The sequence below is a fragment of the Saccostrea echinata genome, unplaced genomic scaffold (genome assembly GCF_033153115.1).
Source record: "Saccostrea echinata isolate AGI-Se365-2 ecotype Australia unplaced genomic scaffold, CSIRO_AGI_Sech_v1 ptg000034l, whole genome shotgun sequence".
NCBI lineage: Eukaryota > Metazoa > Mollusca > Bivalvia > Ostreida > Ostreidae > Saccostrea > Saccostrea echinata.
Window position 1 is genome coordinate 253,198 of NW_026889783.1, and position 12,575 is coordinate 265,772.

At 35.7% G+C, this 12,575-nt stretch overlaps 1 protein-coding gene across 2 annotated transcripts; it reads right to left on the reverse strand.

Moving 5' to 3' along the window:
- Positions 1-1,734: 1,734 nt before the first annotated feature.
- LOC133199461 (EF-hand calcium-binding domain-containing protein 6-like) lies at positions 1,735-11,900 on the reverse strand. 2 transcript variants are annotated; one of them, XM_061335264.1, is made up of 17 exons: positions 11,445-11,900; positions 10,271-10,297; positions 9,577-9,683; positions 8,507-8,604; positions 8,101-8,358; positions 7,838-7,975; positions 7,583-7,686; positions 7,449-7,493; positions 6,751-6,899; positions 6,451-6,647; positions 5,929-6,039; positions 5,644-5,820; positions 5,213-5,521; positions 4,872-5,115; positions 4,436-4,608; positions 4,166-4,337; positions 1,735-2,644 (listed from the first exon to the last, which is right to left on the reverse strand). In XM_061335264.1, the coding sequence occupies exons 1-17, from the start codon at positions 11,776-11,778 to the stop codon at positions 2,402-2,404; spliced, it is 2,886 nt and encodes a 961-aa protein (XP_061191248.1). In that variant the 5' UTR covers positions 11,779-11,900; the 3' UTR covers positions 1,735-2,401. The 2 variants fall into 2 exon arrangements, with proteins under 2 accessions (XP_061191248.1, XP_061191249.1); XM_061335265.1 differs by lacking the exon at positions 7,449-7,493 and having other exon boundaries at positions 11,445-11,898.
- Positions 11,901-12,575: the final 675 nt, after the last annotated feature.

Consider the following 12,575-nt stretch of genomic DNA (forward strand, 5'->3'; position numbering starts at 1 on the left):
TATGGCCACAACAACACTAGCTATGAGTCCCGATTTTTTATTGCAAAGCCTGATGAAAGGGTCAGAGTGCATAAGCTTGGTAAAGAACGTTTTGCAAAAAAATCCCTACAGGAGGTTGATAGATTTGGTCTTGGTAGTGCCAAGATGTTGGCAGCGGTATTGTAAACAGGATTGATTTGGACTTTGACTGAACAACAGTACTCTGACAATGTCCTACATGCACATGTCTTACCAATAATGCAGCATCCTGGAGCCATATTTCAATCAGAAAATAAAGAGCCACATACGGCTCGTCTGACAATCGTATCCTTGCAAAGCCACAGCATCTAATCCTGCCTTGCCGATCTAGATCGCCAGATTTAAACGCATTGAGCTTGCATTAGACAAATAGGCATATCCGTAAAAGACATCTGCATCCCCAGACTGCAACAGCTGAACCAAGTATTCTAATACAGTTCTAATACACACATTTGTGTACATGGGATAACGTCTAAGGCTATCATTGGTGTTTGTAGGGGGCATACCAGATATTGATCATTAATGACCTTGAACTGTCTAAGATTGTAAACTCATGAGTAATTATTACATTTATATTGTAGACCTATGGTTTCCCACATTTCTTTGATATCAATACATCATTCTACTTAGTAATCTTTACGTCTTAATGTGTCATTAAAATTTTTATGTATAAATGGTATAACGCAAAGTGAAAACGCTTAACAATACAAAAAAGCGTAATAACACGAAAAAAGGGCATTATTGTGATTTTCAAAAGGCATAATAGCGCCAATAAATAAATAAATAAATAAATTAGGGATGTCAATTTGTAACCGGTTAACCGATTACTCGGTCGGAACGGCGGTAATCGGTTAGAAAATCTGTAATCGGTTAGTCGGAAAAAATAAAATATATGTAAATTTGAACGCAATTTCCTTCAAATTCATTTTTAAAAAGAAACCTCTGCATAAACATTGATAACGTAACGTTTTCACATATCTATTTAAGCTGATTCGGCGGTAATTATGACTCTCCTGATTGAGATCGCGGGGAAGTGTTAATTACAGTTTAAACACCATGTACATGTAGTTATCACGACAGTCCTCTAATTCTTTGATGATATTAAATAAATTATCGTTGAGCACTTTGAATTGATATGTCTATCTTTTGCCGTTATCCATCAAATTAAAGCATTAAATAAACAACGTAAATTAAGTGAAAGTTAATAATTATTCCGATTTAATTTTGATTATAGTGACGATGCAGTATGAACTTCTGTGACATCTGCTCTGGAAAATTATCAATGCCTGATTTCTCGGGCATATTTCATGGGTTTCCTTATTTTCCCTTTTCTCTTGAAATTGAAAGAAAATACATGTACGTTTCCTGATAAGGGTAACAGAAGATTTGTAACTTTAATTCTAACGTCTGTTTTAGTCTTCTTGACAATGCGTTTACATGTATAGCGCTACTTGAAAAAAAAATAAGTCAAGAAAATGTGCATTTTGATACGATTAACCGGTTAATCGGTCGGAACATCTTGCGGTTAACCGATTAGCAATTCTGTATTCGATTGCCATCCCTAAAATAAATATAAGTAAATAAATTTAAAAAAAAATTATATATATTTCATTTGGGAGAGTAATATGAGATGTATTTGAGCTAAATAAAAAAAAAAGATTGTTAATTCTACTTTTGATCGAGTAGTGGTTTCAAACAGAAGAAAAAAGAAGTGACTAAAATTTTTACAATTTTATTGTAAAACGATATTGTAACAAATACATGTAATGTTAGTGGAGACGTAGATGCAGACAAAAGAAATATCACAGTTTCCATCACATCAGGACAAGGTGTGGAGCAGCCCTACAAATCACGGTACAATGTAGCATTAAAAAGCATCGCTCGCTTCAATAAAAAATTAAATAACACAGTCTTCTACACAATACAGTCACAAAATATTGTTTTCATGATTAACCAAACGCTATAAAGTATTGGATTCAAGAAGGGTGCTTCAAAGTTTTAATCTTCATGGGGTTTTACTTTACATCCTAATTGTAGTGTACCTATTGCTCAAAACCGGAAGTCACGTGCACACCTAGAGCTGATAATACTGTTATATAATATATATAAATACAATGACTTGGAATGACAGCAAACACGTAGATGCACCACAAAAATAAGTTATCACATCAGAGTCCAGGCTCACGGACAGTTCACAATGGGAACAAGATGAATGAATCGGCATGATATGAAAAATTATAAGTATACAAGTATAAAAATATTGTTGACATTCAAAGTTTTAAAGGTATTTTTCTTCAATATTCATAAGTTTACCACCATGTACATTCACTTCTCATATGGGGGCACATCTCACAAAACAAGAAATAGTAAATATGTTAAAATGTTAGATTTTTCGTACACTCTGTCTTGTTGCAGGTTTGAATGTTTCATCAATGAACTTTTCATATGGAATTTTGCCAGACATGTTTTGGTCAAATTGAGTAAGAACATGATAAACTTCATCTTCATCCAAAATGACATTGGCCAGTTTCAGGACTGAGCGGAACTCAGGAACTGATAGATAACCATCATTTTTTGTGTCAAGTTTCCTGAAAGCCCTACGTAGATTCTTCCAATCTCCAGCAAGCTGTACGAAATAGACAAGAAACAGGTAATGACAACCGACATAACAATTACAGTTAAAATTGAGAACTGACAATCTAGATGCATGCATACTACACCAGTGGAATGATTACCAAGTATCTTACCTTCTGTCTCAGTAATACTACACCAGTGGAATGATTATCGAGTATCTTACCTTCTGTCTCAGTAATACTACACCAGTGGAATGATTATCGAGTATCTTACCTTCTGTCTCAGTAATACTACACCAGCGGAATGATTATCGAGTATCTTACCTTCTGTCTCAGTAATACTACACCAGCGGAATGATTATCAAGTATCTTACCTTCTGTCTCAGTAATACTACACCAGTGGAATGATTATCAAGTATCTTACCTTCTGTCTCAGTAATACTACACCAGTGGAATGATTATCAAGTATCTTACCTTCTGTCTCAGTAATACTACACCAGTGGAATGATTATCAAGTATCTTACCTTCTGTCTCAGTAATACTACACCAGTGGAATGATTATCAAGTATCTTACCTTCTGTCTCAGTAATACTACACCAGTGGAATGATTACCAAGTATCTTACCTTCTGTCTCAGTAATACTACACCAGTGGAATGATTATCAAGTATCTTACCTTCTGTCTCAGTAATACTACACCAGTGGAATGATTATCAAGTATCTTACCTTCTGTCTCAGTAATACTACACCAGTGGAATGATTATCAAGTATCTTACCTTCTGTCTCAGTAATACTACACCAGTGGAATGATTATCAAGTATCTTACCTTCTGTCTCAGTAATACTACACCAGTGGAATGATTATCAAGTATCTTACCTTCTGTCTCAGTAATACTACACCAGTGGAATGATTATCAAGTATCTTACCTTCTGTCTCAGTAATACTACACCAGTGGAATGATTATCAAGTATCTTACCTTCTGTCTCAGTAATACTACACCAGTGGAATGATTATCAAGTATCTTACCTTCTGTCTCAGTAATACTACACCAGTGGAATGATTATCAAGTATCTTACCTTCTGTCTCAGTAATACTACACCAGTGGAATGATTATCAAGTATCTTACCTTCTGTCTCAGTAATACTACACCAGTGGAATGATTACCAAGTATCTTACCTTCTGTCTCAGTAATACTACACCAGTGGAATGATTATCAAGTATCTTACCTTCTGTCTCAGTAATACTACACCAGTGGAATGATTATCAAGTATCTTACCTTCTGTCTCAGTAATACTACACCAGTGGAATGATTATCAAGTATCTTACCTTCTGTCTCAGTAATACTACACCAGTGGAATGATTATCAAGTATCTTACCTTCTGTCTCAGTAATACTACACCAGTGGAATGATTACCGAGTATCTTACCTTCTGTCTCAGTAATACTACACCAGTGGAATGATTATCAAGTATCTTACCTTCTGTCTCAGTAATACTACACCAGTGGAATGATTATCAAGTATCTTACCTTCTGTCTCAGTAATACTACACCAGTGGAATGATTATCAAGTATCTTACCTTCTGTCTCAGTTTAGAAGTGATACCATGGAGACCCTTCTGAGGAGGTTCTACAATATCAGGAATTGGCAGTTCTGGTTGAGGGTGAGCAAGCAGAGAAAGCATGTTGTTACCATGACGCCAGATCTGTTTTCTAAGGGCAAATGGCTTCAAGAACTCGATATAAGAAACCCTATAAAAGATATAATATTAGAATAAAATTAAAGTGCCAATATGTTATGTCTGAAGTAATCCAAAGAGTTAATTCATAAAAAAATACTAAAAACATACCGTCCATCTCTTTTCAGATCAAACTTGTCACTGAGTTTGTTTATCTCAAACTCACTGAGATGTACACAGAGTTCGGTGAGAACATCCTTAAACTCTTCTCTTGTAATGTAGCCGGTTCCATAGGGGTCCATATCCACAAATTCCTTTCTAAGGTCCTCCCACATGTAATCAACCTAAAAAACAGATAAGGGATACCAATGTCAACAAAAATAATTACATGTAGTTGATTTCACACATAATTCAAAGATACCAACTAAGTCTTTTACGATAGGACTGAATCAGTTTTGTTTTTGTTGGCAAAAATTAATAAATCCCAAACAGATCATATCTGGGTAATATTTGCTAAAAGCAGCTGGAAAGACATGAAACATAAGGAAACAAAAAAGCTGGAGTTTAAAATTGATTCACTTCACAAGATCTTGGATTATATTGTTACCTTTGATCTCAAACTGTCCTCCAACATGTCGGCAGCACAGTTGAGTTTCCTTGATCTGATCATGTAGTCGGCGTCTCCTCTCTTGGGTGGGTTCAGTTTAGCATTGGGGAAGGAAGCCGACTTCTTTGAGAATCCAAAATGGCGGATAAACTCATGGTAGTCTAAGGTTTTGTCTGTATTGGTAATAAATGTCTTCCAAAGGTCTCTAATTTCTCCACGAGAAACTTCTGGTCTTATGTCAAATCTAGAAAATAATGTCATTACTAGTATATTTGTCCATTTCAGATGTTCAAAGAAAGATCTACGAGAATGCAAAACGATCCATAAAAATTTGCAAATACCTCTTAAGTAGTTGATACATCATTTCTTGTGATAGTCTTTCGCTATTTATTTCATCTAGTTCATAAAATATTCTTTCTATATCTTGGAATCGTCTGTTCATAAGATCTTTAATGACTTTGAACAGTTCCTGTGGCGTGCGGCGAACTTGAGCGTAATCTGCCATCACTGGTTCATCAATGACAAGTCTATCCACTGGGCTACCCTCTGGCATCTCTGGGGGACCTACTTCTGGGATCGGACTTGGTACCTTAGGAGGACCAGATGTATCCACATCCTTCTCTTTATCAAAAAGGCTCTTGGCTTTGCCTCTGGATTTAACAAATAAAAAAAACATAAAATCTTTCAATAGAATCATTTATTCTTGTAAAATTATCGTAAAGTTTGTGAAAAACATAGTATTAAGACTGCAAAACTTCTTTTATGCTCTTACTTTGTGTCAAATTGTTGCATAAAGTCAGCATATTTGATATTGCCATCATCATCTAGAGGAAGTCTGTCCACAAAAGCCTCAAACTGGTCATCTTGGAGGTGGAAATTAAAGCGACTCTCAATGGCCGCTCTGAATTCCTCTTGGCTGATTACATTTAGACCTAGTTTGTCTATGCTCCTATAATAATACGGAAAAATTTTGGCACATTACCCTTTGAATTTTTGTTACTGAAGAAAAAAACTGAATATTCAATTTTGTTATAAGTAAATGGTTTAAAGGACATACTTGAAGGTTCCTAGAAGAGCCAAGAAATCTCTCTGGAACATGTTCATTAACTGTACTTCAATACCACTAATTGAAGAAACCTGACTGGGGCTAGCGGGTCTGTCATTTACCCTGTAAATAGCAGTGGACATACATTAAACAAGTACTTCCTCAAATTTATATCTTGAATGATTTTATTCAAGAAACACAGAGAAAATCACCCAAGTGTAGAAATCCATTCGCTAAATAAAGGTGCTACAAGTTTGCTAAATCAGACCAACATTGAGAGATACCATGATTTTTGAGAGACAGAAAGACTATAAAAAAAGAAATGCAATCATTCTAAAACAGGAAAAACCGTTGAGCTAGAGAGTTGATGGTTGATGAATGAATCATGATGTAATGGATGTGTGTCTACTACCATCAGGCTTAGATCCCTGTCTCAACTACTGCCCAAAGTTAAAGAGGCTACACAGCTGGAATCACGGCACATCTACTGCACACCTGTATGAATAAAATTTAATAACTAACAATCTGACTAGCCTGTGCTTTGTGTTGGTCAGGATGTTGTGGGTCATGCCAATTTCAGAGCGGTCCTGGAATCGGTGGAGGAAGTCTCTGTAGGGAACTCCATCTCTGTGGGCTTGTACGGCACATCTGGACAGGAAGGCAGCAAGGAGCTTCTTCTCCAGCTTCAGGTGGAACTGAGCTAAAACTTCCAAGAAGTCGCCAAAACTCACCTGTCAAAAAAAAAGAACAAAAACGTATACCTCTCAGAGAATTTATTGCAATGTCAAATTCTATTTCATAATTCTCCCCAAAAAGATGCTGTAAATGACATACCACGCCCTTGTTTGATGAGTCTTTGGCCTCAAACGCCTCCTGCATCTGATGACATCCCTCTCTGAATTTGCTCTTTAACCAGCGCTCTATATCCAGGGACTGTTTCCTTTCAATCTCCTTCTTCCTTGGTGTTCTGTTCGATGAAGGTCCTATCAAGTAAAGACAGATGTTCCATAATTATTAAGTTTATTTTTCACTTTGATTCATTTTACAGCGGCATTTGGTTAATGTAGCAAAATAAAGAAAACAACAAGTAGGACGGAAATTAAAAACAAACAGCAACAGTTTTCTTCTTCATCTTTAATTTGCAATAATGCTAAAATCGATCTCGGCGATTGCTCTGCAGGAGGGTAACTACAAAGGGTTCTACAGCCTTTCTATAAACAAACTCTTGACTACCATTCCCAGTGATTGTGTTTTGGAATGCCAAAAATCATCCAAAAGATATAAAATTCCCTTGCAACCCATAATGCAATGCATGTATACCAATCAAATTTTCTGTCAGATCCTATGTGCTACAGGGAAGTTTTAAAGTGCTGGTGGATTTGATTACCCTCCATGATGGATGTAAATAGCTCTTTAAAATGATTCCCATCAATTATTCTAAAAAGGATTGCACTACAAAACACAAGGAGAATTCTACAAGCCCAAACACTTTCTCCTTTGCATGCAGTCAACCAATCCACGCTTAGTCTTACCTTCCTTCACCGTTACCTTTTTACCCGTCTTCTTGGAGTCTTTTCCTATCATTTTAAACCAACATAGTTATCCTTTGAATATGGTATTTTTGTAAATGATCGTATCCTGTCGGTGGTGAAGCACTTTATCTTACCTTGTACGGGAGATTTGATCCTTTCATCTCCATTCTCCAGCTGAATACCCAGAGCGTTCAGGAACTGTGGGCCGTTGACTGTTCCAGTATTGTTAGGATCATACCTACATTAAAACACCCAGTTTAATAATTTGATTTTTGATTCTGTCCATCTATTTACTAGTATACCCTTTTGACAATATTAATCTAATACATGGTTTTCATTCAATCAGGTTGTTTATCTATTTTTATTCCTTGATTTCTGTAAAATCGTACTTTTTCCAAAGTTTTTCAAATTCTGTGTCTTCCATGTAAAACATTAATTTATTCAGCATTTGTCTGAATTCGGGTTTCAGAATTCTTCCCGTTCCTCCTGGGTTCATTTGAGGTATTAAATCGGCAATATCTAAGAACCTGAAATTAAAGCACGCAAATTAGACCGTGACAAAAAAAATAAAACAATGGTGCAGTTTGGGTTATTGACACAAGGTGACGACAAAAAACCACAACGGGTGAGTACAATTAGATATTTTTCTCACTTTTGTCTAACTTTTTCTTTCAGTTGAGCGTGGACTTGTGACGAATTCATTGTAGCCTTGTCTGGCCACATACGCTGGACAGGGTCCATCCAGCGAGGATAGTCATTCTGAGCTTGTGCCTCGTGGAAGTAGGCGAAGAATTCGCTATAATTGATAATCTGTTTGTCCTTGAACCCTAGTCTGTCCATTAGTCGGTTAAACACGTTCTGAGATAGGTTCCTGTTTAGTATGGTCATCATAATTCTGTAGAATGCCTCCCTGTAAGTCAAGTTCATTTTATTGAGAACGTATTGGAAAATCTTGGAGTATTGCTGTAAATATTTCATAGCGGGTACATAAGAACTTTTTCAATTTTCGTTATAAGAGTGTTCGAACTCGATGCTTGTCAATCACCATATGATAATACCTAGAGACATTTCCTTTCTGTTCCGGATCGTTGTCCTTAAACTTCTTCTTGATTTCATAATAACTACCCTTAATTCTCTGCCTTAGCATGGTCTCTATCTGTTGTAAAATAAAATCACAAAGGATAAGATTTACCTGCCATAACTTGTTAAAGACATGGATAGAAATTTTTATGCATCACACCAATTTCCAAAAAAATTAGTAAAACAGGTATAAACTGCATTTGGGAAACCTGCTCTCTCGATTTTCGGCTAATATTTTGAGAAAAGGAACTATAGTTTACACTGTCAAATATTATTTAGGAAGTTTCCATCACGGTTTATGAAAATGTTAGGAGGCTGAAATCATTATATTTCACGACAAAAATATGTAATGTTTGTATTTTATGCTGCAGAAGCTATTCTATAATTTTTTTAAATATTGCAAGATTCTAATGGAACTGTAAACTATAGGCCTATACTGTATTTTTACAAATGTCCCCTTTTTTTTAATGATGATAACTAAATTTGAGGTATAATCCACGGTAACTCTAGGTTATATAATGACTTTTGTGTATGTCTGTAAACCATACCATAGCTAGGGTTTTACCCAACATTACTTTTGACACCTATACATAGGTTTGACTTTAAAGCAATTGTTTCCTCTTTAACTATTGTTTCAAATTAATAAAATAAAATCTGATAGCAGGAAAGCCGAGTTTACATATTTATCAGTCACTTGCAATACAAAAATGAATTTTACAAATCGACTTATCTTTTACATGTATTAAAAGGTTAATAGTGGTTTATTATTGTACTTTCGTACAGTTTGCAAAGCTTGGCAAAAACTAAATGAAATCGATAGGCCAGGTTTCTTCCAATTGAAAGCTGAATCACTCATTTTTTTTCAATCTCTCTCTCTCTCTCTCTATTTATGTCTGTTGCGAACTTTATTTGAACGGTGATTCAAATTTGCACTTGATTTTAAACATCAAGCTATACACTGTGTTTTGTTTTTTGTGAGGCTTCACTATTAACTTGTTATTGACTTAGAACATTAAGCTGGTTGTGTGTCTGTCGGTAGATGTCTTACTTCATCGATTTCTAGCCTGGCTTGTTGGGAGACTTGAGACAGGCGGGAGGACATTCTGCTGGGAGGGGCACCGTTCTCCATACGGCTCCCCATATCGGCGCGATTCCCTGTAAAGAAAGTGTCATTATTTGTCACTGTGTATATCAGTGTGTTCATTGAATTTCAGTAAACTTGATAAATAAAATGAATAACTTCATATTTTCTTGTAAACATTTACAAATTTTATCGCCCTCTTAACCGCAATACTATCTAAAAACATTCTATAATAAAATTGAGATATACGCCCTACTTGACAATGATTTGGTGGTTTTAAATTTTATCAAAGTGAAAGGTTGCTTACAATGCAAGAAATTGATTTACATGCATTCTTACATTTCAAGTTCTGTCTACAGTTTGTCCTTTAATGGTTATTGATAAATGACGTATCGACCAGAGAAAAACCTATTGAAACTCCAAAAAGAAAGGGTGCGATATGAACAACTCGAGACCATAAAAAACTCTAATCCAAGTGATATAATATACTACACTATATTTCATAAAACTGGCAGAAAAGAAAAAAAATTCAAAACTCTCTTTACAAGCGAAGTTAATTTATGCTAGGACTAAAGAAAGAAAATACTAATGATCCGTGGAAGAAATTATTCAGTGATATATACATATAAAAAAAAGAAATAAATCAGAAAGAGGAATCTACCCGGCTTTGCTTCACAGTTACTCTGTCCTGTAATAAACATGGAAACACCAATGTAAATTGACATCTGGTCATGGTTTTTATTGGCTAGGTTTAATGATAGAATCAGGGGGTCAGATATCCATTTTTTACATTTTAAATGACTTAAATTCAAACTAGATAAGATCAATACTGAATAGTTACTGAATCATCATTCATGATCAATATTTTATCATCACAACTGATTTAATTTCATACATTTCCTGAATGTCAATAGTATAAATGTTAATTCTAAATACGATAAGTAATTTCTCTGCGGTCAACCCTCATTAATTAGTACAGTGTTAACCGGTGGCCCTGGAGACGGGGTCGTGTTCAGTTACACCCCACTGGTATGGTTTAATGGTTGAATCGTTACCGAATTTAAATTGCCTTTCAAAACATGTCGGTTGAAAAGAATTAATATTGAATAAAAATATTACTTTTAAAGAAATACAAAGTGTATTGACATCACCAATATGTTAAATATTTTCAAGTGCTGGATGTCTAGAATCGTTTTGAATGGGGCTGTTAACCCCGTGGGTCCACGCGCTGACCGGTGAAATCTGGACTAAAGCTAAAACGATCATTTCCGAGCACAGGAAGCATTCTAAATGGTAAAGATTATTGAGTAAACTATTTGTTGGTCTTTCATTTAAAGCGTTTATGCCAAAGCAAACAGATATTTCGTGTGCCTAACACTTGAAGGAACCTCGATCTACCCGTTCGCCAAATCTGTTAGATAACTCCTGAATGTGTACTGCTACCTAGTCTTTAATCAAGCTAATCACCCAAACATGACAGTTTAAAAGTGTTTTGCACCTTGACATGCATTTAATTAAGATAATGACATTCAATAGAAAAATATAAATATATTTCTCTTATTGTAATTATACTATGGTTTAAAATTCCTACGCCGACATATGGAAGAAATCTCTATTTGAATCATAGAGTCAGTGGAAAATGACAAAATAATGATTACATACATTCAAATTTAAAGTTTCTTATATGAAAAACATTGAATAGCTGTGTAATAGGATATCAGAATGATTGCCATGAGATACGAGATTGGGGTGCAATTGCAAAAATTGAAACTGAGATAAAGAAAACGATTTAGTTATTCATTAAAACCCCCAAACAAGCAAATAATAATTCTTACCGAATACTGGCAGTCTGGTCTTCGTGGGGTCTCCGTAAGTGACCTCCACCCCCTCGGGAATGCTCTCTATGGGTAGAGGAGCCATCATCTGTCTGGATGCTACCCTACTATCCCGGCCATGGGCGCTCAGACTCTTTCTGGCAGTGTACATGTTCTCGTTTGCCAGCGGTCGACCAGTGGGGTGAGAAAGAGGTCTGTCTCCAGAGCGGGACACCCCTCTCACATCCATATTAGTGGGGTTACCCATGCGAGACAGTGGATGCTCAATATGGGGGAGATTCACTCCCATTTTTTGACCAATTGACGCTGGCCGAGGTATCCCTACCTGCGACATGTCTACTGCTTAAAAGTTTCTTCCAGTAGAATTCACTCCCGTCACAGTTTTCCCAGCAATTATTATATTTATGTATATAAACCCGTATAAGCCACTAGTCTACATATAGGACCTGTACTCCACATTCAAACAACCGGGTAGTCCCTAGCAACGATTGCCCGTTACCCCGGCACACTTGTCATTAATTTGCGCATGTATCGATAAAAGTCGGTATTATTTCCCCTGCTTTTTTGTTCAAGACCTATTCAGAATTGATCAGGCATTAAAGCCCTAGTTAAAAGGAAATAGTTCTTTAAATATCTTCAACATATAATCCACAACTATATATTTAAGCTGTATTCAATTGTACATATATCATTAAAAACATTTGTGGAGGCAAACATACACTAAAAATTTCTATCGATTTGGGGAAGAATTTACCATGCAAGTTAAATCGAATGGACATGTACACTGTATTCCCTTCCTTTTAATTACTTTTACTTCGTTTGAATTGACAGCAAACGAAAATCATTATCTCATTATGGTTTATAGGTAAAGATGCCACTGGAACTTTTCAGACAGATTAATGCGGAAACTTAATGTGGAATTATCGGGAAGAGTGAATCGATAGGGGCAAGATAATTACAAGCAATATTTGGTTAGAGAAACAATCAAAGTTTTGTTCAAATGGCTCGGAAGTTTACATCAGCCAGGATTTTTTGCAATTCTGGCACTGTCAAATGATTACAAAAGGTGGGACATTGCAAGCTGTTGATTCTGTAACCGAGTAGATAAAACTTTTATATATATATATATTT

Coding starts and splice junctions, on each gene's coding strand:
- LOC133199461 (XM_061335264.1), bottom strand. CDS start 11,778: ATGTCGCAGGTAGGGATACCTCGGCCAGCGTCAATTGGTCAAAAAATG. Junction 8,359..8,506: donor CAGAAAGGAAATGTCTCTAG/GTATTATCATAT, acceptor CTTGACTTACAG/GGAGGCATTCTACAGAATTA. Junction 4,338..4,435: donor GATCTGAAAAGAGATGGACG/GTATGTTTTTAG, acceptor TATCTTTTATAG/GGTTTCTTATATCGAGTTCT.